This window comes from Balaenoptera borealis (assembly GCF_965194805.1).
Source record: "Balaenoptera borealis genome assembly, chromosome: 2".
Lineage (NCBI taxonomy): Eukaryota > Metazoa > Chordata > Mammalia > Artiodactyla > Balaenopteridae > Balaenoptera > Balaenoptera borealis.
In genome coordinates, this window is record NC_138867.1 from 12,412,553 (window position 1) to 12,438,273 (window position 25,721).

The following is a 25,721-nucleotide window of genomic DNA, read 5'->3' on the forward strand; positions in this document are numbered from 1 at the left end:
TTTCTGGGAATGAAGGTCATCACATCTTCTTCCATGGATTTGAGCTTCTCAAACTAAAGACAATGGGGTCTCTCACTCTTCTCCTAACTTCACTCTCAGGAAAGAGTCTTCAAGTTCTTGGTGGTGATGTACAGTCAATTCAACAAAATGCTTGGGTCATAAATCTCTCACACCTGATAAGTGGATACTGCAATAAAGGTGACTTCTCAAAAGCCACTTCACTCCCTGATACTTTCACGCCTACTCAGTTATTTTTCCTAATAAAAGTTTCATGAAACCTACCAAGCTCAGTCTTCAGTTATCTAGAAAAGCAAGGTAAAACACTACAGAGACATCTCTGTCGTTGATTCAGACACCAAAATTTGAACTAGGAAAATGAGATACCATTTTAGAGGGCTTGTTAGGCTGAATTTTATCCTCCAAAATACTTCCTGTCAATCTACAAAGAAATACAAGTGTTGGTAGGGTATGAAATATAATTTGATTAACCTAGTATGGCCAAATAAAATTTAAAACTTTGTTTAACAGGCATACTAGTGTTCACGGACACAATGGAGAAAAAAAAAGAAAGAGAAATCCTAATCATCCAGGTACAGGATCCCTTAAACAGGATCTTCTTCCTTAGGAGTTTATAAATTAAATAAAAATGAGTTTCTGGGGCTTCCCTGGTGGCGCAGTGCTTAAGAATCCGCCTGCCAATGCAGGGGACACGGGTTCGAGCCGAGGTCTGGGAAGATCCCACATGCCGTGGAGCAATTAAGCCCGTGCGCCACAACTACTGAGCCTGTGCTCTAGAGCCCGCGAGCCACAACTACTGAGCCCACGTACCACAACTACTGAAGCCCGCGTGCCTAGAGCCTGTGCTCCACAACAAGAGAAGCCACCGCGATGAGAAGCCTGCGCACCAAGTCGAAGAGTAGACCCCTGCTCACCGCAACTAGAGAAAGCCCGCATGCAGTAACGAAGACCCAACGCAGCCAAAAAATAAATAAAAAATAAATTTGTTTTTTAAAAAATGAGTTTCTGTTACCTGGCTTAAGATCTTTTTTCCAAAATTAATTATTGTTTTTCTTCAGGGACATATTACACTCTTTGACTGATTACTTAGAGTCAACCAACCCTGTCTTATAAAATACCCACAAACTCAACTTTCTATGGGAATAAAACTGCCCAATGCTAGCAGTTTATAAACTCTTATGGAGACGTCTTTGAAGAGAATACATTCAGAGACTCACTTGCTGAAGCCATGCCCTGTGGTAGAGAACCTCAAACTCCAGGAGGACCTTGGCCACCCTGTTGTAACTGCGAATCACAGGCTTGGCTTCCGCCGTCTGGAGCACAGACGGGTGCTGCTGGAAAAGCTGCATTGGTTGCTGAATCCGGTGGAAGAGCTGTCGGGCCCACAGAATCTTCCCAGCAATGGGAGGCTGGTCTCGAGCCAAAGGAGGATCGTCTTTCTGCTTCGTATACAGCTTCGAGATCATATCAATGTCAGCCCCGTAGTTTTCAAGGATACGCCGGTATTTGTCATCAATTCCAAGATTAGGTATATTCAATCTGATTTTTTTTTTTAAGTGAAAGGCTTGAATTAATGGGATGATATTGAGAAATCTTATTTATTAAAATTTATTGTAAAAACATATGCTGATAGAAGAGAATGAAATATTTGTGTTAGCATATTAAAAAATCAAAATGGAATCAGTCTGTCAATCATGTCGCAATAGAGAGGTTATGACTTTTTGGTTTGTTTGTTTCTTTTTTTTTTTTTTTTTTTTTGGTTTATGGGATCTTAGTTCCCTGACCAGGGAGTGAACCCAGGCCCTCGGCAATGAGAGTGCAAAGTCCTAACCACTGGACCACCAGGGAATTCCCTAGAGTGTTTTTTGTTTTTTTTAAATAGTATCAATGCTTAAAACCTAGTCAAAACTTTTGGTAAGAGTTTCTTCAAATTACTTAAACATTAAGTGATATTATGATAGGCAGTCACAAGGTACTTCAAAGCTGAGAGGAAATAAAACAAACTCTTAATCCTCTGAAGAACTTTAAAACTGTGGCCTTGTTATTCAGATTGCCAAGAGAGGATTTCCTTCCCACTAGAATATGAAATAATACTAGCAATAATAACGTAAACTAAACCATGTTCATATTACCCCAATTTAGAAAATAGAACTTAGAAAAGTCTTTCAAATTTTTACCTTTCAAATTTCTTTAACATACTTAGAGCTTGATTTGTGTTTTTAATCTTTTCAAACGTAACATCCATGAACTTCTGCAAATCATTCTAAAACAGAATAAAGTCTGATTATGAACAATGAATTAGCATTGCAAAAAATTCTACTTAGCAACAAGATAAAAGAGCTCCCCATCTCTGCAAACACATACAATATAGGACAAAATATAAGAGAATATAATACGCATCTAAGCTTAAAGAAAGATAAATGTCCAGAAGCCAGAACAAAGAGGGACTTGAAGGCCAGAGCAGTCATGGGGTTTGGTGCCATGGCAGGCCCCAGGGATACTGGACCAGATATTTCTTCCACAAACATCACATCTTAGGATCAAGAAATCTTCTTGCACTGAAGAACTGTACAGTTAGCCTATCTAAATAAACACTCAAATTTTTTCACGACATAAAAATATCCGAGTATAAACTATACAGAACTTGGGACACAGTAAATCTTTACTGAGCCCTAAAACTTGCACCTGGTTTCCTTGCTTTTCTAACTTATGGCTTCACAAAGGCCTACACTGAGCTCTTCGTGAACACCTAAGACCTCAATTTAGTCTTCTTTTCTCTCTGAGCCTTAGGTCCATTCTTTCAGTCTTTTGGAGTCTGGTGTGGAATCTTCTAGTCCTCTTAGTTCTGGGCTCTCAGGCCCTACTCAGTTTTCCCTAAGGCGGCTTGCCACCTCAAACAATGGTCCTTTACTAAACAGTGCCTTACTTTGCCCACTGGAGACAATATCCTTCTAGATTTCCAATGGCCCACGCACTGCCTCTCTTTGATATTAGTATAAGCATGAGCCCGAAATCTGGACAGGATCCCAGGCCCTGATGCCCTTGACAGCAGATCCCTGGACACAACCCTGCTCCAAATCACTCATGTACAGTATATCTCACGCTCCCACACACACACCCTCCAGTCTCACATCTTGGAGATGCCACAGTTACTGGTTTTCTCCATTCCATCTCCAAGACTCATCACCCCCGCTCACTACATCCAGAGTCATGGGAAGGTCAGTATACGCCCCCCAGTTTTACAGAAACAAAGGCTGAATTCATGACAGTGCGTGAACTATTTAAAGGAGAGAGTGTAGAAAGGTTAGTTAAGAGAAAGTGGATGGAGAAAGGGAAAAAGAAGTCAGAGGAAAATTGGTCAGCAAGCCAAAGAGAGAAGTGGACCATTTTTGAGATGGAAGACAAAATGAATAAAAGTGTTCAATTAAAAAAAAAATCAAGAAGAATAGGAACTAATGTCTATAACTAGTGCTTTAAAACCAGCCTTTAAGACATTTATAACATTATATTCTCAGTATGATAAAAAGTGGCACAGTCTTGAAACGGTCTCCCCATTACTCTCATTTCCGCTCCGTTTACTTGGAAAACAGAAATCGTGTTCTCACACCAAGCATGGCCTCCTCTCTGGAACCTTTCCTAATCCCTGTCAAGCAACAGTACGGAACTGTTTTTCTCCTAGGTTCACACCCTACCTTATGGGTGGTAGCAATTCTCAGAGTCTATGTAACGTTTTGCAGGTCTGTTCTCCGTATAAGTTTCTTTAGAACTTCTTTGGAATATGTCAACTTTTCTTTGAATCCTTACTTCCCAGTACAATATCAGAATATTATACTTTTATAATTAGCCATTTTAGCCACTATTTGCCCTTTTTTAATAATATATTCATTACTCTGTTCTAACATATATGTACTTATATTTCAATCATATCACGTCTGATGTGATTTTTGAGGGCAAATCAACTTGATTTATTTCTGTATCCATAAGCTACAGCATAGAAGTCTAATACATAAATAATGTACAGTAAATGCATGTTTAATTGCAATAAATCTAGTTCTTATTTTTTTGTTACCTTATCAGTAATTATCTTTCTTTTCCATTTTTTTCTTAAAACAAACATTGTTATTGGGTCATTTCGTTTATGTTCCATTTAAAGTAAAACCTGTGCTTTTTTCCAGATCTGATGCCCCTGATATATGTGGGACTGGGATGTGATTTTTTTAAGGTTATACTCCATTTATAGTTATTATAAAATATTGGCTATATTCCCCATGTTGAACAATATATCCTTGTAGCTTATTTTATACCTAATAGTTTATACCTCTTAGTCCCCTACCCCTATATTGCCCCTCCCCCCTTCCCTCTCCCCACTGGTAACCACTAATTTGTTCTCTATTTCTGTGAGTCTGCTTCTCCTTTGTTATATTCACTAATTTGCTGTATTTTTTTGGATTCCCTATATAAGTGATATCACACAGTATTTGTCTTTCTCCGCTTGACTTATTTCACTTAGCAGTCTACTCCTTATTATTTCGCAACTCATACACTAATTCAGCAAACATTCTTTGCTCTCCAGTTACATAAGGTCCTATCCCCTAGGCCTTGGAGACATAAATAGGAATGAACACAATTCCTGCCCTCAAGGTGTTCACCATCTACCTATATCCCACATACAAACTACTGAAGTACCATGTGATCAGAAACTGCTAGGACACACAAATGAAGATTTGACAAATAAACACTGACCGCGGAGCACAGACTCAGGATCTGCCACCGCCCATCAACAAGAGATCAAGATCCACACTCCTTACGTCTGAATCGGCCCCCAAAAGAGATCAGTGCTTAAATTATTACGGGCACTCTATCTTCCCATCACCTGAAACGTGTCTTATAGCATAATGGTTTAAAACTTGAATCCTAGAGCCAGACGGCCTACCACTTGTCATCTCTGACTTTGGGCAAGTCACTTAACCTCATTGTGCCTCAGTCTCCTCCTCTCCAAAAAGAGGGTAATAAGAGCACCCACTTTATCAGATTATTGCGAGTATTAAATTAATTAACATCTATAAAGTGCTTAGAACAGAACTGACACATAGAATTAGCTAGTTTTATTATGAGTCCTACACTGAACTCATTCCTCCAGAAATGCTTTGGAGCTCTTTTTCCCTTGAAGTGTATACATTTATTTCAAACCAAAAATTCTGGAAAAGAAGAAACAGAATGACCATTTTCCTTTAATAATCAGAAAGGTGCACACTTTAGATCTCACTGGGATGGAAAGAAGTCTGCGTGTTGATTATGGTGGACACCTATTAGGTGGTCTCCCAATCTTACCCTCCCTGGTTCTCCTCATCTGATAATAAACACTCCCAACCACACAAGTGGCTCTCATCCCCTCTGCTGTTACCATATGACCCCACAGTTAACAGGTCCAGGGCAAGGCACCACATTAGAATTGGCTAACCCAACCTTTTCCTTAGGAATTTGGAGATGGGGCTGGTTCCACGATATGTTCTCAGAAGCCGCTGATGGCCATACGCTGCTCCTGTGGGCTGGTCTGGGGGTGGGAGGAGGGACAGGAGGATGAAGAGAGAATGGGGCTTCGAGACCAAGAGGGGTTCAGGTGCTGAGCCGGTCCTGGTACCACTGTTTCAAGGCCAGCTGTAACCCTGCCTTTGAGATCTGTCAGACATTGCTGATCATTTATTTGCTCAAGCTACCTCTGGCCATAATCATTGCTAAAGTAACAAACAAATGGAAACAAATTTCTATATTCTAATAACACTATGTTTCAACAGAAGATAAAAGTTAATTTTCTAAGATCTAAGATGGAACATATGCAGAAGTCTGTGATCACAGATCATTACCCAAAGCTAGATTTATGATCCTTTAATCCAAGAAAAAGAGCCTTCAGTCATTAATCTGAAATCACAAAATGCAGGCCAAGCTTGCTATCGGTCACCTCCATGATGAAGATGCCTCTCCCTTCTGAATGGGTAATGATAAGCAGCATTACACAGAACGGCAAAAATAAACACCAGACTGTCAACAGGAGCTTCATTACCCAACCTACATGAAGGTCATTAGTCTGCTTGCAAAACTCTTCATAATCCTGCTCAAAATCCATTTTCCGCTGGTCTAAGAAATTATATTCCTTTTTCTTTATGGTGGCAACAATACCCTGAAATGTTATGAAAGAATTAAGACAATATTTCAATATTCTTGCATTACTTAGGTAAATATGACCTTTAAATATAGAACCTGTGCAATCATTCCCCAAAAATCAACTTAAGAGGAGCCTTATTTCTTTAATTATTCTCATTGCTTCATGTATATTACAGGTAGTATAATACTGCCTAATGCATTCAAATATATCATTTGGAAAGCATTTTCATGAGACTTTATGTATTTCTGAAGAAAAATATCAAATAAAAACCTCACCTGAAAAGTAGGAAAGATGTTCTGTCTAAAAATTTCTTACAAATTACATTGGAAGTAATAAAAAAAAAAGAAGCCCAGGGAACTTCCCTAGTGGCCCAGTGGTAAAGAATCCACCTTGCAATGCAGGGGACGCAGGTTCGATCCCTGGCGGGGAACTAAGATCCCACATGCCGCGAAGCCACTAAGCCCTCATGCCACAACTACTGAGCTCACACGCCTCAGCTAGAGAGCCTGCATGCCACAACTACAGAGCCCATGCACCCTGGAGCCTGCACGCCACAACTAGAGAAAGAGAAAACCCGCACACCACAACTAGAGAGAAGCCCGTGCGCCGCAAGGGAAGATCCCGCATGCCTCAACGAAGATCCCACGTGCAACTAAGACCTGACGCAGCCGAAAGAAAGGAAGGGAGGGAGGGAGGGAGGGAGGGAGGGAGGAAGGAAGGAAGGAAGGAAGGAAGCAAGCAAGCCCAAAGTAGAATTTACTAAAATATTTTTCATTGAAAAGTTTGTCTTCTCAGAAAATAAATAAGACTTTAACAGAATACAAACAACTTAGGAAGAACACAGTTATATTATAACATCTACAGATGAAAAATTATCTTCCAAGCCTCAAATGTCCTAAATAAAATATCAAACCATAATCTACTATTTAAAGAATCTCTAGAATTAATTGTTTCCTCCAAAGCTGCAGTCTGTGACTATAACAGTGCAAATTAGGTAACTCATCTTCTTGAAAATACTATTATCCAAAGTTTCGTTTGCTCTGAATAATGAGCTCTAATTCTCTGTGATCATTCTTAACCAGGTACTAAGCCGTTCTCAAACTCGGGTGCCCACACTGTTGACACAGGCATATAATCTTTATGAAGAATGTTGGGCCAGCTTCCACAAATGCTTCTTCAAAGATATTTCCATTTAAACATCAACTCAAATCTCTCAATAGACAAGAGTGTATAAGCTGCATAACTTCTTGAATCAAGTTTACAAGTTAAAACAACCTACTCTTTCATGACATATAACTACAAAATTAGGTCTATTCAGAAATTGTATATATATAATGTTATAATGCTACCCATCATGTTACAGGAAATGTGTAAAAGAAGTATGGAAAAGCTACATTCCTACATTTTAAGGTGATATTTTAAAAGATTTGCGGCCCTTAGAAAATTCTGCTCTGTGATTGGATTTAACGGTCACTTAAGAGTATTAAGTAAATAAGCTGATTAATCATGACCTTTAAACCAACTAATCAAACTCAATCTACTAAATCATTTATTTGACAAATATTTATTGCACACCTATTATATGCCAGCAAACTCGGAAGATACAGAAATGAACAGAACAAAGAAACATCCCTGCCCTCGGGAATTTACATCCTAGGTTGGGGAGAGAGGGTGGGAATCTATGTAAGTCACAAATAAATGAACAGGATAATTGCAGACAGTGATAAAATAAGTAACACAGAGTGACTGAGGTGAAACAGAGCTCAAGGAAAACTTAACTGAGAGGGTCATTTAAATCAAGATCTAGAGGCCAAGGAGGAAATAACCATGTGATGATTCAGAGGCAGAACTTTCCAGAAAAAAGGCTCTGCAAGCCTTAAGGTGGGCTGAAGTGACCTGTCCTGTGTCTGGAGTACTTTGAATGAGGAGAAGAGGGGCAGGGGAGGAGCCCAGAGGGGTGGCCAGGGCCCTGAACCCACACAAGCAGCCTGAGCTTCATTTCCATGGCCCCACTTTGAGCTTCTCACATTGGTTCTAATACACGAAAACCTCACCTTACACGTTCATGAACCATCTACATTCTACCTCACTACCTTCTGGTACATCCATTTTCATCAGTATTTCACTTTAGATTTTGAAAGCAATTTTTCTTCCCAGTATTTTTATCAGGTTAGAATAGTCTTAAATCTGCATTTAGATGTACCGTTCAACTTCTCCTTCAAAAATAAACTTTGAAATATACTCCAAAGTTATTTTTTCATTAAGAATAAAAACTAACTAGATTCCAAACTGAAAAATAAATGGACATATTCCATCTTTGTCTTGCAGAACTGTCAGTTTCAAAGAATAGATTATCCACCTTGCAGATTACATACAGCTCACCTAAAATATTTCCCACTGTATAGAAAAGGTTTTTTCTTTTTCTCTCCCCAAATCTGATATACTCAGGAAATGAAAAGATTCCTTATATCGACCTAAACTGTTAGAGTAGAAAAATCAATGAGTGACAGTAAATTATATGATCCTTTTCAAATTCAAGTACAAAAAAAAAATTAAGGTTTAGCGCCACTGTCCCCAAACAAGAAAAAACTGACTATATCCACATTAAGAATGTAAAGCACATCGTGTTTGTAAATTGTTTTTTAAAAATCTTCAAAACATTATTAGATCCCTGTGCCCACTTTAAAAACTAAGATTAGTTACACATATATCCTTACAAGATAAAGCTGTCAAAAGTCAAAATAATTAAGAATAGTAGAGCTAAAATAAAATCCAATCCCTATTATTTTTTTTAACATGAGTCCATATAAAATGCTTAACTGCAGATATAATCAGAGACCACTCAGAACTCAGTGTCAACGAGAGCCTGACACACAGTATATGCTTGATTAAATATTTCTTGCATGAATAAATGAAATAATAAGTTATATTTAAACATTTTTCTTGTGCTAATGAAAACGCTTTTGCTAATGATGATTAATTTTAGGCTATAGGGAAGTCATTCTCATAATCACATACCTGAAAAGAATATATTAGCACCATTACACAATTCTCAAATAGATTTAACTTCTTTATTGTTTAAGGGCCATGAGCTTATCTTTTACATCAGAGACTGATTATTTAAAGCTTTCTAAATACAGTCATTTGCATACAACATTAAAGTTTTATTATGGATAAGGGTAGCAAATTTAGTTTTGAAATACAGTACCTGGTATTTAGTGACCATGTTTTCCAGCCCTTCAATCTTAGAATCTTGTAGGACTGAATATGTCTTGAAGGTTGTAAAGATGTCCATTATCTTGGCAAGACGTCTGTGGAAAGTTTCAAATTTTCCAAAAATATACATCTCACTGAATTCAAATTGTTTTTCATTTGGATTTCGTTTAAGCTTTTGTTTGGTCTTGTGAAAGCAGTGCTGGTATTCCTTAAAGTAAAAACCAAAATACAAGAAAGGGAACACAACAAAGATATCAACCTTATTCTCTTAAGTGAAAGCGACAGCAAATTTAGGGTGGAATTACAAAACCTTTCAGTTTCATGCCTCTGTAGCTACTCCTTCATCAGCCTGGGATGTCATCTTTTCCCATCCCCCAACCTAGCAAACTCCTAATTTTTTTTTTTTCTTTTTGGCCACGTGGCATGAGGAACTTCCCTGACCAGGGATCAAACCCACGCACCCTGCATTGGAAGCGTGGAGTCTTAACCACTGGACCACCAGGGAAGTTCAAACTCCTAATTATTCATAAGGTGACTCAAAGATGCAGCCTTTCCCCCTGGGTAACACTGTGTTAGTAGAAGCCTAACTCTTTGTGTATCTCTCCGTTCGTCTACAAGAAGCTTAAGGAAAACTACTTCATCTTTGTATCTCTAGTACTTAGTGTGGTGTTGGGACATAGCAGGCCCCCAAAAAGGGTAAAGTAAGTGAACAAATGTGGGGGACTGATGTATTAACATTCAAGTTTTCTTAACAGTAAAAGATTACCATTCTTTTTAGCAACCACTAATATGATAACTGCTAAATGATTTAAGATGCATTGGCAAAAAACAATGTAAAAATAATAAAAAATCTAAATATATTATCAGGTTCACCATTACCTGCTTAAGTTTAATTGCAGATAATATTTTTTCCACAGCAACATCCTGTGGCTGGCTCCAGATCGAAGCAGTTCCATTGTTGGTAATATAGGCTTTACATGCAGATATCATCTGATTGGTCACCTGGAATTTTCCAATAAAATGATGTCAAGTACATTAAACAGCCATCAAGGATAAATTGGGCTAGAGGGTCCTTAGCTCTCCTACCTCTCAGAGTGTAAAATCTGTAAAATAAATCTTTGGATTTATTGTTTTTCCATCACAACTATGATCAAGCGCTAACCCTCTTTTTTTCCAGCTTTACTGAGGTATAATTGACGAACAAAAATTGTATATATTTAAGGTGTACAATGTGAGGCCTGATATACATATACATAATGAAATGATTAGCAAAATCAAGTATTAACACATCCAACACTTCATATAATTACCACTGTGTGTGGGTGTTGAGAAAACTTAAGATATGCTCTCTTAGCAATTTTCAAGTGTACAGTACAGTATTAGCCATAGTCACCATGCTGTACATTAGATCCCAGAACTCAGTCACCTTATAACTCAAAGTTTGTAGCCTTTAACCAACATCTCCTCATGTTCCACACTCCCCCAGACCCTGGCAACCACCATTTTACTCTCTGCTTCTATTTGTTCAACTTTTTAAGTTCTACACATCTATTATCAAAATCATTTGTAAAATCACAGAGCTGGAAGCACTACAGAAAATTGCCAATTCAGACCCCTGTGTTAATGCAGGATGAACATCTTGACCAACCAAGAAGGGATTCACTTCCCTACCTAAAAGCTGTCAAGAGCTTCCCCCCGTCTCCTTCTTCGGCAGCCTGCTCTAAAATCTAACTCACGGTTTCCAAGTGCCATGAAACGAATTGTCCACCCTGATCATTTCATGCCACCATGATCTGTAGCAGAAATGTCAAAAGCAGAAGGCAACAGAGAAAAGAGTAAAGATAATGTGTGTAACCGCCAACATTTTATTTATCCCTCCAAACTTAAAAAAAAAAAAAAAGACTTCAGAATTCCTTTGGTGATTTTTTAATAAATTAAAAGGAAAACTAAAGGTCTATACTGTAGGTATGGAATGACATGATGTCTGGGATTTGCAGTGCAAAGGTTAGGTGAAACAAGATCGGCCATGTGTTGATAGTTGATGATCTAGGTGATACGTACATGTACATACAATCCTCTTTCCTTTTGTACCTGCTGCAAATTTTTCATTCATTTGAAAGGTTTTTGAAAATGAGAGAAATGGTGGTTTCACAATTATGTTCCAAAACAAGCCTTGCAAAAGCATGAAACCTGGAGTAATAACACAAATTGACTTTTGAGTCTTCTTCTCAGGGAATACCCCTCCTGACCCCAACGTAACTTTAATGTGTGAAGAAGTTGGAAAAGGGTCTTGTGGATTCCCCTCCTTTCTACCTGAGTACGACAGCAGAAGGAAGTTTCCCATCAAGCTCTCAAGGCTGGATGTCCCTATTCCCAAGAAGAATCATGCCTCTTACTGCATTAGTATTCACAACACAGTCCTGATGACCCAAAAATGCCTCTATTTTAATACAACATTTAAAACTTTTGCCTTGGTAATGAAAAAGTCATTCACTTCTTAGAGACTGTTCAAAAATGGAAAAAAGCAACCATAAACACTTATGAGTTAGGACACAAGGTTTAAACATCATTATGTTTTTTGGCAGAATCATTATAATTGCTTTATGGAGTACTGGAACGTTGCAAGTGGCTTTTATTACCATGATTACTGTTCTAATAACACCAGGTAAACAACTGTGGCATCAAATAAATTTGGAACAGTGGCACATAAAATATGAAACTGAAGATAGCCAGTTAAATATAGTTTTTCTTAATTAAAATTTACCCAATAGATAGAAATCATGTGCTAAATAAGGAAAGAAATTCTAAAAAGAATCTTTTCTTTCATTTTTATTATATAAATAATACAATATTTATTATAATAATTACTTTGGGAAATAATGCTTTATGATTTGCTAGAATCAGCCTCCTCTCTCTATTGAGAGATTAAGCTTTTTTTTTAATTGTAGGGTACATAGACATTGGATTGCGCCAATGTGGTAATTTCTTTTTTAAAAAAAAAGATTTATGGGTTTTTAAAAAATATTTATTTATTTATTTATTTTTGGCTGCGTTGGGTCTTAGTTGTGGTGTGCAGGCTGCTTCTCTAGTTGTGGCATGCAGGTTCGGTAGTTGTGGCACAAGGGCTCTCTAGTTGTGGCCTGCGGGCTCTAGAGTGTGCAGGCTTAGTTGCCCCATAGCATGTGGGACCTTAGTTCCCTGACCAGGGACCAAACCCGCGTCCCCTGCATTGGAAGGTGGATTCTTAACCACTGGACCGCCAGGGAAGTCCCATGGTAATTTCTAATTATAAGAAAAAAAAAAATTAACCATTTGGCAAAGAAATCGAAGTGACCATGGACTCTATGCTATGCACTCACCTTTACAAACAGGGACGTGATCTTCTCAGAGGTGTTATAGTAATGAGAGATACTATAGATCATTTTAATTGCATTTATAAGTGCAGGAATGGCATCAATCATGGACATCTGGAAAACATCACAAAAGTTTTCAGGGAAACAGATATCAAACTCAGCAACATTCCAATAGGCTAATCCTTCCTACTTCATTAGAATAAAATTTAGGTAAAAGATTTTTATTTAAATTTTTAAAATATTATCTATCACTCTACATAAATAGAATATATTGAGGGGTAATTTTATTTTTATTATTTAGTCATACACAGTTAATCAAATTTTGTTTCAATGCAAGAAACACTAACTTTCTGTTATGGACAAGGAAGTTGTGTTAACAGTTAATTTTGTAATAAATAAAAACAGGTATACATCCTAAAGTTAAAAGATTAAAAAAAAAAGAAGGAAAAAATCAGCCAATAACTCTTCCCACAGTTGTTTGAGTATAGTCCAGGATGTCAACTGCAATATTTAATGGGAAATGGAATATACAATAAATGTTTTTAAAATATAACGTCCCATGTTCTGTCCATCTTATCTGGATAGATAAATAGATGCTAGATAGACAGATACATGATATAAATATTATATATATGTATGTATAGAGAGAGACACAGAAATAGACATGTATATATATATATATATATATATATATATATAACTTTCTTAAGAATAAAAAGAAGTTTCTAAGACTTTTCCAACAGACAAATATTCACGAACCAAAACTCCACACTCAATTCAGTTAGTGCGAAAGGGTCATCAGTAGACCAAGGGGGTAGAAATCTCTAACTCACAGGGTCACTACTGTACAAGGGGTCACAGCATTTCTCAAGTGTGTACAGATATTTGACATTGTCCTTTGCTTCATTAGCTGCATCAGTGATTCGAATATCCATCTCCCGCCAAGTCTAAGCACAATACAGGAAAGAAATTTTAATGCAATTATTAATAGAGGAAATTCCACTATAACAGCTGCTAAAAGTCATCACAAGTCCCATGGGTCAGATTTTCAGTCTGCCCTGTGCATCTCACATAAAACTGAACCCAGAGGGGTGGGGGGCATTGCCACACTGAAGAGCAATTTAAATTTTTTGACAAAATTTTCGAAGGTATCTCTTCCAGGCCTTCTCTTATGACATCTATTCAATAACTAGGACAAAGCGTCAAGAGGGCAGCACCTCCATTTAAACCTACACCCTTTCTCCTCCACAGACTGCTGAATCCATTTTGCACCTCACTCCCATGTCTATGGTAAAGAACTGAAGGAAGCCTCCAGCCAACAGCCAGCAAGGAACTGAATCCCACGACAATCACATAAGCAACTTGGAAGCAGATCCCAGTCAGGCCTTCAGATGAGCCAACACCCTGAGTGCAACCTCAGGATAGATCTCAAGTCAGATGCTCCCAGCTAAGCTGCACCCAAATCCCTGACCCACAGACTATGAGATAATGTTTGTTGTTTCAGGTGGCTAAGTGTTGGGGTAACTTGTTACACAGGGATATAAAACAAATACACCAGTGCTAAAAAAAAAAAAAAAAAAAGATAAGGTAAGGTTTCATTATTACTACTCCTCGTTGGTCTGAATTCATAATATATATATAATCATGTTATTATGTTACATCTTAATGACTTGCAATGCCCTCTAATAATACATATACATACATGTACACCAGCCAACAAATACCTTTCATTCAAAGGCAATTTCCACAGTATCCAAAATTATAAAAGGACAGTATAATCCAATCTTAAAGTTGTTTTCATAGAGGTAGAATGACATTTTTCTGTTCCTAATTACTCTATGACATATGCATAGAGAATTTTCATTCCCACTTCATAAAGCAAAAAAAGCAACCTTCAGAAGTTTCGACCTGGAAGCAGCAAGCACTGCCAACACAGCCTTCACATCTGGGCTCTTCAACTGATCCAACAGGTAGTTAAATTTAGACAGTCTTTTTTTCCAGTACTCCAACTCTGCTCGGGGCCCAAGGTCATCCGCTTCCTTCCGTAGCTGATTGTTTTCAGCAAGGACCTGCAAATGCACAGAAGGCCCATGAACCAGTGAGTAGCGCTGGAGATATAAAAGTTATACATAAGCAAAATATAAGGAAAGAAGTAAATTCTGCTATCTGAATCGTGATATATTTTTATTCATTTGCATGCTTCAAATGACAGCCTTTTACTAACCTAACATGTATCCATTTTTTTAATTTCAACAAAAATTTAGTTGACTCATTCTAACTGAAAACTACTTGTTTAAGGAGCTTTCATGAACTTTTGGAGGACGTGACCTCAGAAAGTTTCCTTGGCTATTCACTTAGAACCTCAGAGAAATATAACCTTGGAAAGCCCTCATGCCTTCAGCTGGTTAATTTCCATTATGCTTCCTTATTGATGTAACATCCAGCTTCACTTGGGACTTTTCTGAAAATATTTTTTTAAAGGTTAAGTCTTGCGCTTTGTTTTGGAGGACACACAGAATTAGAAAGCTTCTTGTACTTCTACAGAGATTCTCTCCAAAGTAACTTACACCTTTCAGAAAAAAAATTGGCCAAGTGCAGTCTTTTAGTTATATAAGTATATAAAGTTGTTTACTTTCATCTCCTAGAATTCTTACTATCTCTTAACTAATGACTATAAATTAAAATTGCATTGAACCTTTCACCTTGTTAGGGACTTGTGGTAAAATACTTAGGCAAATGGGAACGGGATGTGACATACCTTCTTCCACTGGCTGTTCAGTAACATGGCATCTGAACTAGTCAGTGTTCAGATAGCTAGTTTCTGATGTCTGGTTTCTGAAAATTACCTGCTCTGTTTGTTTGATCCATACTTTCATACAACCTTCTATTTTTTCCAAAGTCTCAGGGTTATTAGCTAGAGTCAAGTAGTCTAGAGGTTCCTTCAGGGTTTTCAGTTCAAATATGTCACACTTTTGAAGGTTCACCTAATTGAAATGAAAGTTAAATAATCAGATGATGCTATTTTAACACACACACACAAACACACACACTTCTGACTGATCCAGAAGGATCTTAAGGGGATTCTCTCTAGTCTAAACAATCTGCTTCCTGAGAAATGTCCTTGAAAACACAGTAAGACATATTGCATTGGGCACACCCATAGAGGTGACTGGTTCTGAGGTCAAAATTTGGGTCAAAAAAACCCCAAAAAAACAAAAAAAACAGTGAACTAGAGAGAGAGAGACATAATATCACAGAATTTGAGAATTGATAGGGAACTTGGAAATTAAGTAGTCAACTCATGAAACCAAAGAAAGTGGGGGGCCTTCAAAAAAATTGACTGGGGGGGAGGGGTAATTTCTAATCTATCACATTCTTTTTGGAAACTAACCAGAGGAAAAGACGTTCATGTCAATCCTTATGGTTAGCAAGTGCAATGGCAAATACACAGATTCATTTCAGGAGGGCGGGGTGGAGAGGGGTAGGAAAAGAGGTGTGTTGGATTTTGACTTGACAAAGAAACCTAGGATATTTTTAAACACACAGAACCCAGAAACACCTCAATATTTGATAAGGACATTTTCCTTCTGGTAAGAGTGCACCTGGCCCTGGGAGTCCCTAAATTCAGGTCTCAGCCCCCCACTCCTCACTCCTGACACTGCACCCTCCGTCTGCCACATCTCCTGACCTCTCCTTGGTTTTACAGGAGAGGCTTCCAGGCTTCATGAAGTGGCACTGCCTCTCTCCTGTGTGAGGATCCATCCCACATTCTTTAAAACCTCTACCACAGTATGAAGTGGAACCATCTGAAAACATTACTCTTTTCAGTAGAACAACTATTTAATTTGGTTCGACTCGCATTTAGGATGGCCTGTATCGTAGTTAATTGCAAACAGAACTCAGATGTTAGCTGGAATCACCCTGCCCCTGTCTGGATAACATTTACTCGACTCTCCCAACCCACATCCTTCAGAAGGCCTATAGCATCCCTCCCTGCCAACATCCCAATAGGTCCCAAAAGGTCTCAGTATTCCCTGGAGAGCAGTGAGCGTTACATTGCCATTGGTCTCATGGGATCCATTTCTCTATCTCCCACTCATGCCTGATCTGGGCTGTCATCTATCATGGTTTTGTATCCACCACCGTCTACCCCAGGTAATCACTAACACAGGTTTACTGTAGGTGGCACAAATTTTATTGAAGCTAAATCCCGCAAATGCCAAACTGATTCTTAAAGGCCCTTTTGGTCACTGGCTGGACCACAGGACCCAACCCACTCTCTCTAGATATGTCCATTCGTCTCTCCTTCTCCCTCCTCTTCAAGACTGCCTCCCATCCCTACCCACCATCACCCCCCCATCTTCTCCCAGCACACACCTATCCCTAACCACCCCCCTCACACACACACACACACACACACACACACACACACCACATACACACACCACAGACACACACACACACCACACACACACACACACACCACACACACACACACACCACACACACACACCACACACACCACACACACACACACACCACACACACACACCACACACACACACACCACACACACACACCACACACACCACACACACACACACCACACACACACACCACACACACACACACACACCACACACACACCACACACACACCACACACACACCACACACACACACACACCACACACACACACACCACACACACCACACACACACACACACACACACACACACACCACACTCTGGCTCCAAATTCCTTTCCTTCTAGGCTGCAGAGCAACACCAGAAGCACTTCATACTCTTCTCTTTGCAGTCCAACATCTGACGTGACAGAGTAAAACCCTCCACTGCGGCCAACATTTCTTTGGAACCCCTAATGCACTCATCACTCCAAATTATAGTAATTTAAATCTAGTCACCACCACATCTTCAGGGGGCAATGAAAACACCCATAAAATATTTTCAAGATTTGCAAGTAGTGGAATCAAGACCCTCTAAGAGAAGTATTACACACTTACATATTGATTTGTTCACCATCAGATAATTTCTGAAGGAATAACGTATTTGTTCTTACCTTCTCCTTCAAACTCTCCTGTGCCCTGACCAGGACGCTCACGAAGCCTTCCAGGGAGCCCAGGAACTCCTGCTGAAGGCTGGAGGCCTCCGGAAGGCCCTCGAGCTCACCCCAGCCGTGGCTTGTGGCCCTGAGAGCAGGAATGAAGATCTCAGACAGCAGACGTCTCACACTGTTGAGCAAACCCCCGTCTGCAGTGTCAAGCATGTTGAAGCTCACCTCCTGCAAAACAATTGGGAAAACCTTCATGGTAAAAATTATCTTCAGGGGCTTCCCTGGTGGCGCAGTGGTTGAGGGTCTGCCTGCCGGTGCGGGGGACACGGGTTCGAGCCCCGGTCTGGGAGGATCCCACATGCCGCAGAGCAACTAGGCCCGTGAGCCACAATTACCGAGCCTGCACGTCTGGAGCTTGTGCTCCGCAACAAGAGAGGCCGCGATAGTGAGAGGCCTGTGCAGCGTGATGAACAGTGGCCCCCACTTGCCGCAACTAGAGAAAGCCCTCGCACAGAAACGAAGACCCAACACAGCCAAAAATAAATAAATTTTTTAAAAATTAAAAAAAAAAAAAAAAAAAATTATCTTCAACTGCAACCTAGCTACTGAGTCATTTCTGATGGTGTTCATTAACCAAATATCCTATGGGAGTAAATGAAGACCAACCAAATGAGAAAAGCAAAGGCTGTTTATTCAGAGCAAGAATTGATTCCTTGCAATAGCAAGAGAGTCGGCCACCATCACTTGCATTTCAGCAGAGACTCAAAAGCAGGCAGGGGAGTGGGAAAGCTTCTTAGTGGAGAAAAGGGAGGCTCAGGTGGGCCCTGAGGGGAGGTTGTTGGCCTGGGGAAGTTGAAGGTGGGCTCACTAGAAGCGGGGCATCCTATGTGATTGGTTAGGGGTGCACATTTGGCCTTCTCTGGTTGGCCCCAAGGAAGTATGTTGAAAGTACAGACAAAAATTGAGGCTGGCAGTCATGAATCAAGTCCTGGACATTTTGACCAATTGTTAGAGGAGTTATTAATTCATTTCCTAGCTGGCTTCCTACCAGGCTGACACAGCAGTCTGGCTACCTGTGTTGTTTATTGCAGGTAAGGGAGGTTGATTTCCTGGGCAGATTGCTGCGGGTTGTTGGTCAAAGTCTCTTGGTAGATGGTCTGTTTGTATATTGTCTCTCGATCCAGTAAATTATTATTTTGACACCTAGTTAAGACATAAGCTTTATACTCTTCTAAATTGCAATCATCAAAATAAAAGCATGGGGACTCTCCTGGTGGCACAGTGGTTAAGAATCTGCCTGCCAATGCAGGGGACATGGGTTCGATCCCTGGTCCAGGAAGATCTCACATGCCGCGGAGCAACTAAGCCCGTGCACCATAACTATTGAGCCCACGAGCCACAACTACTGAAGCCTGTGTGCCCAGAGCCCATGCTCCGCAACAAGAGAAGCCACCGCAATGAGAAGCCCGCGCACGGCAACGAGGAGTAGCCTCCGCTCGCCGCAACTAGAGAAAGCCCGTGCGCAGCAACGAAGACCCAACGCAGCCAAAATGAATAAATAAATAAATAATTTTTGAAAAAGATTTTAAAATAAATAAATAAAAATAAAAGCATGAAATAAGTAGAATACCAGATGTTTACCAGTTTATTTGCTCCAAGCAGATAATGCACCCATTGAAGGCAGGGGAGACTTGTACAGATGCATTTTATTTTGCAAAGAAAAATAAAGTTATACAGAAGACCCTTGAGTAATGCTGGGGTTACGGGCTCCCACCCTACGAGCAGTTGGAAAATCTGGGTGTAACGTAGAGCCGGCCCTCCATATCCGCAGTTTCTTATCCCTGGTTTCGCATCCTCAGATTCAACCATGGACCATATAGTACTGTAGCATTTACTACTGAAAAAAATCCATGTATAAATGGACCCACACAATTCAAACCTGTGTTGTTCAAGGGTGTATCCGCTGTAATAAATCTTATTTTAAATGTATGAAATATGCCATTAAGTAAATGATGTAGAGGAATTCTTTTTAAAAGGAAAGACCTCACTGTTTTACACACACGCACAGATACACACAATGTTATATCAATTTTTGTTAATAAATTGAATATTAAGTCCTCTTACTCAACAGATTTTAAGGAACTGTCCTCTTAATTGCTTGCTTTAAGTGCTTTTAAAATATTTCTTTGAAAGTAGTTTTAAATACTTAATGAATACGACGGTTGTTTCCATGGGAAGGGCTATTTTGGTAGAATTTACGTGATTTTTGGTAATTTGGGATAAAGGATTGCTGTTGCCTCTTACCTGATGAATGTTCTCAGGGGTGATGGCTCGGGAAGGGTTGGTCCTGATGAAGAACACACAAACCCCAGTAAGAGCAACATCTTTTCCCTCCGTCACGAACACCTTAGGTTTTTTAATCTTTCCAGAAATAAGATTTATTCCTCCTGGAGAGCCAAGTTGCCCTAAAAATGCAGAAGAATTTTAGTTTCATTAATACTATTTCCATGTGGTCGCCTCTTAGAATGAAGTTTCCTTGTTAAAATATTGATATGTTGACTCAGCCACGTGCCCTAGAAGCTCCACCTCTTGGACAACCTCTAGCCTGAGGCCTAAAGGGATCTAAAAGGATCTTCTTTATCATGGTGATCATTTTACGATGGGCAAAAATATCAAATCCCTGCACTGTACACCTGAAACTAATCTAATATTGTAAGTCAATTATACGTCAATAAAATAAATAAATAATAAAAAGTAAATAAAAGGATCTGCTCGATTGCAGACCACAGGTTCATTTCAAAACTGTTGCTCCAGGAAAAAACAGGAATGCAAGAAACCGGAGTAAGAGAGTTTGGTCCAGAGCAGATTCTTGCTGGAGCTACAAAAGTCATCATTCATGGGAGGAAGGGTGAGGAAGGAGACAGCAACTATTGGCATGTGTCCTGTGTCAGGCCCTCTGCTTGGTACCGTGTCTACATTATTAAAACTCCCTACAACCCTGAGAGCAGCTGTGACCCGCTCCAAGTCACACACCAACAGAGCCGACATCAAAAACCTGTTCTGACTACAGAACTCCAGGACCTCCGCCTCCTGCTGTCCTGCTCCAGCTGGCCCTTCAGTATCGCTAGACTCAGGAGGCTGCTGTAGAGGTAGGACAGCACAGTGATGGGTGACGTGGGCTCTGCAGTCAGTCTCCCAGGGTTTCCATCTCGGGCTGAGCTTCCGAGCCACATGACCTGGAGCAAGTTACTTAATCTTTCTGTGCCTCAGTCTTCTCATGTGAGCAAGGCCCAGAGAATGCCAGGCCACTCAGCTCACGACAGGTGCCAGTCAAGTAAAAACTTTGCTGCTACCTCTTAGCTCTAATCTCTGCCCTGCTTCAAGCCTGACTCAGTCAGAAACTATGGTTAACATGATTGGGCAAAAGGGGTGGAAGGAGAAGTTGAGGGAGAAAAGGAGACCCATATGCTCCTCTACCACTGCAAATATTGACCGTCAGAGGCCCCTGCTGCAAGGGTGTTGGGGGATGGAAGGAAGGGGGAGGGCCAAGAGTAGAGAAGATTTAACTTTAGATCAACTAGTTTTGATCAACTGGATATTTTTAGTTTCTGAATTGAGACTGTGTTTGTAATTGGAAACAACCAGGGGCACTTTTTTTATCTAAGAATATCCAGAAAAGGTCATGGGGTTGTCTGGATTTCATTTCAAGGTCAGAAAAAAAGCTACTCCTACCGAAAAGGTTTAAAGGGAGAGTGGGAAACAAAAACAAGCTTGCATTTATGTTTACATCCCATGAACCTTTCTTACTCAATGTAATATTGACACACAAAGGCCAGCTTCACCCAGCGCATAGTTCATGGGTGAACTTATTCACCTGAGCTTATGTTTTGCAATCTGGGATATAATTTAAAATTTTTGTCTTCTGATTTTTTCACTCAAAATGTAATGCCCTTTCTGACCACAAAACATAAAACGGATAATTTTGGGAAAATGCCAGGCACTTATGCATGCATAATTTCCTCAGTTTTTAAACAAAAACCATGGTCATACTGTATTCCAAGAGCGATAACTATTTTCCTTTTCTTCCAAAAGGTCATAAAGGGATTGACCCTATATATGATTTTAATATAATCATAATATATTTGTTTATATCCCTAGTTTGGCTTTAAAATTGCATTAATTCACATAAAAGTAGAATGGGATATGCCAGTTGAATCCACATAAAGATTTGCAAGTTTTTCTTAAGTGAAAATGGCTAAACTTGTCGCTCAATATTATTCCTTTGAATCACAGTCAGTAGAAAATGAACATGACATGATATTTAACTAAAAAACTACTGTTATTGGCAACAATTCCTAAGTTAAAAAGAAACAGAAAAGAAGCAGATGCCCAAAAGCAGTCCTAGAACATAACTGCACAGAATGAGCTAACATGTAAGGAAGGGAAGTCTCAAAATGTAAATTATTTTATTATTCTCCAGTTGCCAGCACAGCCTGCAAAGGAAAACAAAATACCCCAAATCAAGTTAGAACAACCAGGCTTCATACCCACCACCATTTGTCCTTTGCTTGGGGTGAAAACAGAACCTGTTGCACTGGGCTTCACCCCCCATACCTCACCACTGCCCACCTCTCCCACCCCCCAAGGTAAAAGTGGTCGGTGCTCCCAGTGGCCTCCTGCTTCATGCCATACTTGGATCAATCTAACAACACATTTCTGGGTTATGTCACATCAAATTTAAATACCTGTTTCCGCTACCTCCACATCCTGATAGTAAAACATGAGGTGACGAAGACCTCCACCAGCAAAAAGCTGATCGATTCTTTCAATCTGGGAAAAAGGAAAGGCAAAGTAATGACTGAATCAGAAACCACGTTTAAATCAGCAGTTACTATCATCTTTCTTATCTGCATAGGACTTCAGCAAACCATACAGAAAGGATCCTATCTTTTTAACATAAAACCATGAAAGACTAAATATCTTACCATAATAAAGACTAAATTCACAGAAGTGCTTTGATTAAGCATAAAAATATTTGCGGCATACACACATTTGAAAAAGACTGTCTCTCCATATTGGCTGATTTCCTAAAGTGCTGAGCTGTTAAAGGCAGACATAAATATTGATGAGTGTTTAATTTTTCACCCATTTGCAGATCAGAAAGAGAGAACAAACCTTTCAAAACCCGGTCTAACACACTACAGATAAGTAACATTCAATTCCGATAACTGCAGAAAGCCGCCATGATGAGAACACGTATGATCACGGAATACTCCATCCTATGGCAACTTAGTCCTCCCCATGAGGTTCGCTGTACATCTAGAGGTCTGCCAGCTGGCCTGCTACCAATGGGAGCACTCCTTTAAAACAGTCAATAGCACAATTTTGAATTCAAATGGGAAGAGAAATGATAAGATCTACATACCCATGGGGATGGCTACTGTCAATAAACCAAAAAATAACAAATGTTGGTGAAGATGCGGCGAGATTGAAACCCTGTGCACTGTCAGTGGGACTGTGAAATGGTACAGCTGCTGTGGAAAACAGTGTGGCATTTCCCCGAAAATTAAAAATAGAATTATTATATGATCCAGCAATTCTACTTCTAGGTATACACCCAAAAGAATTGAAAGCAGGGTCTTGAAGAGATATTTGCACACCCACGTTCACAGCAGCATTATTCACAGTAGCCAAAAGGTGGAAGCAGCCCAACTGTTCATTGACAGATGAATAAATAAATAAAATGTGGTATGTACATATGATGGAGTAGTATTCAGCCTCAAAAGGAGAGAAATTCTGACCTATGCTATTACATGGATGAACCTTGAGGACATCTTGCTAAGTGAAGTAAACCAGCCACAAAAAGACAAGTAGTGTATGATTCCACTTATATGATGCATCTAAAGTAGTCAAATTCACAGAGACAGAAAGTAGAATGGTGGTTGCCAGAGGCTGGGAGAGGGGAGGATGGGGAGTTGTTTAAAGAACACAGTTTCAGTTTTGCAAGATGCAAAGAGTTTTGTAGATTGGTTGCACAAGATGAATGTACTTAACACTACTGAACTGTACACTTAAATGATTAAGATGATAAATCTTATGTGTATTTTACCACAATTTAAAATAAAAATTTTCAACAGAAAAAATATAGCCTGAAAATTCAAGTGTGAAAAAAAAGCCCCCTTCAGTTTCTACCATGTTATAGATAAAACCACCATTTGTAAGAAAAAGCAAGTTGCCCTGCTTTCTCTGCTTACATTTCCTTGAGTGAGGATGCCATGGGGATGAAGAGGATGCACTCACTGAGATTAAATTTCAAGCCAAGAATGTGACGGGGGAGCTACTTCCATCAAGGTCAATCTTAAAACTCCCTCCCCGCCCTCCCCTCACCCTCAGGCTCAGTAAGTCTGAGACAGGATGTTGTCTTTAAGCCTCCGGGGGTCCTGACATTCCTGGGTCCTGAATACCGCATAGAGTGTGACTTGGGATTCCTACAGTTCAGAGCTTTTATTCAGTTATTCCACCTGCATTATCCCAAATCCAGATGTCTCTCCAAGCCTGGATCAGCCGTGTGAACTTGTCTCCTTCTATGCCTCCATTTGGGGGGAATAATTTTATCTACTTCCTGGTATTACGAAGATTAAATGGGATAATAGATAAAAATCAGAACAGAGACTGACATGTGGTAAATATTCAATAAATGTTAGCTATGAGAAGGAGGAGAGAAAGGAAAAAAAGGACATTCCCTCGCCTAACTGATTCATTCTGTAGTTTAACTATTTTAGTGTTATCCACCCTGAATTGGTCCACTGACCCCAATTAACCCTACCCAAGTGGCACTGCAGGAAGGGATAAAGCCAGCAGAGGGCTAGAGGCGGCTCGTACAGGCTTGGGACAGCCAACTGACCGCAACTCTTCCCAACTCAGTGTTTAGTAACATCATATTGGTAATTTTGGAATCAGCCATGGTGTGAATATTTATACCACAGAATCAGGAAATGCTCAAACTAGTGCCTTCCTCCTTCCCCTTGCCCAAAGCTGGTTGTCAAACATTTACAAGCCTATCACTAAAAAATGTTATCAACAATGTGACATCCCTGTCAACAAAAAAGGCTTCCTTCCTTTCTTCTCTTTATTTCTTTTTTAACGCCTAAAAAGTTTAAAAAAAAAAAAACTTCAGGAAACATCACAGCTCCTGGTATGCCTTCCTCCCTGCCCAGGAAACTGTATCTTCCCGTATTTTGGTCTTCCCCACCAACTAAATCACGCCCCAGGCTTTGGAGGGATATCAGGGCAGAAGATGGAAGTCAGGTCAGGAACAAAAGAAACCAGATTCAGCTGCCAAATCAAAGTCAAAGCCAGAAAAGTATGGCACAGTTCAATCTCCCAGGCTAGAACAGGATAAACTCAAAAAAAAAAAAAAAAAGCCAAGATAAATCAGCAGCTGAGACAAGATTCTGTTCTCTAACCTCAGGTTCCAAAACGATGCCTGAGCCCAGCTTCACTGGATGTAGAGAGACACAGACATCACTGTCAGAATCTCAGAACTCAAATGTCAATTCTAAGTACCCCATTCAACATGGAGAGCTGGAGAGCCCAAGCTCATTCTGCCACCACCCACACCAAGCCAGAATAGGGTCCTGAGCATGTTGAAACAGACACACTTCCCTAAGGCCCAGCACAGACCCTGCCATAGGACAACGTCAGCTGTGCCCTCCATAATCAAGTCAGTGAGAACTCAAATGCATCGCACCTGATTCCCCTCAAGAATGGCATCCTCCACTTCAGTTTTGTTGAGGTCCACGCAGGCAGCTACAATCGCAAATAAGTAGTCATGTCTCCCATCCAGACGAGCCCGCTTGGCTTCCTTCTCTTCCTTCAATCTTTGCTACAAGAAGGGA

At 39.8% G+C, this 25,721-nt stretch overlaps 1 protein-coding gene across 9 annotated transcripts in view; it reads right to left on the reverse strand.

Moving 5' to 3' along the window:
* The window catches only part of DNAH5 (dynein axonemal heavy chain 5), a 323,695-nt gene that overhangs the window by 174,763 nt on the left and 123,211 nt on the right, over nucleotides 1-25,721 (reverse strand). For 5 of the 9 annotated variants that reach the window (XM_082382592.1, XM_082382594.1, XM_082382591.1 and 2 more), the window contains exons 2-14: nucleotides 25,574-25,708; nucleotides 22,569-22,653; nucleotides 20,128-20,288; nucleotides 17,830-18,051; nucleotides 15,597-15,734; nucleotides 14,643-14,819; nucleotides 13,584-13,697; nucleotides 12,757-12,864; nucleotides 10,277-10,399; nucleotides 9,390-9,605; nucleotides 6,089-6,196; nucleotides 2,196-2,281; nucleotides 1,236-1,557 (exon numbers count right to left, since the gene is read on the reverse strand). In XM_082382592.1, the coding sequence (XP_082238718.1) occupies nucleotides 1,236-1,557; nucleotides 2,196-2,281; nucleotides 6,089-6,196; nucleotides 9,390-9,605; nucleotides 10,277-10,399; nucleotides 12,757-12,864; nucleotides 13,584-13,697; nucleotides 14,643-14,819; nucleotides 15,597-15,734; nucleotides 17,830-18,051; nucleotides 20,128-20,288; nucleotides 22,569-22,605 (1,812 nt within the window). In that variant the 5' untranslated portion in view covers nucleotides 22,606-22,653; nucleotides 25,574-25,708. Of the gene's footprint in view, nucleotides 1-1,235; nucleotides 1,558-2,195; nucleotides 2,282-6,088; nucleotides 6,197-8,563; nucleotides 9,295-9,389; nucleotides 9,606-10,276; nucleotides 10,400-12,756; nucleotides 12,865-13,583; nucleotides 13,698-14,642; nucleotides 14,820-15,596; nucleotides 15,735-17,829; nucleotides 18,052-20,127; nucleotides 20,289-22,568; nucleotides 22,654-25,573; nucleotides 25,709-25,721 lie in introns of those variants that run through there. The other 4 variants (XM_082382595.1, XM_082382596.1, XM_082382597.1 and 1 more) reach the window with 4 other exon arrangements.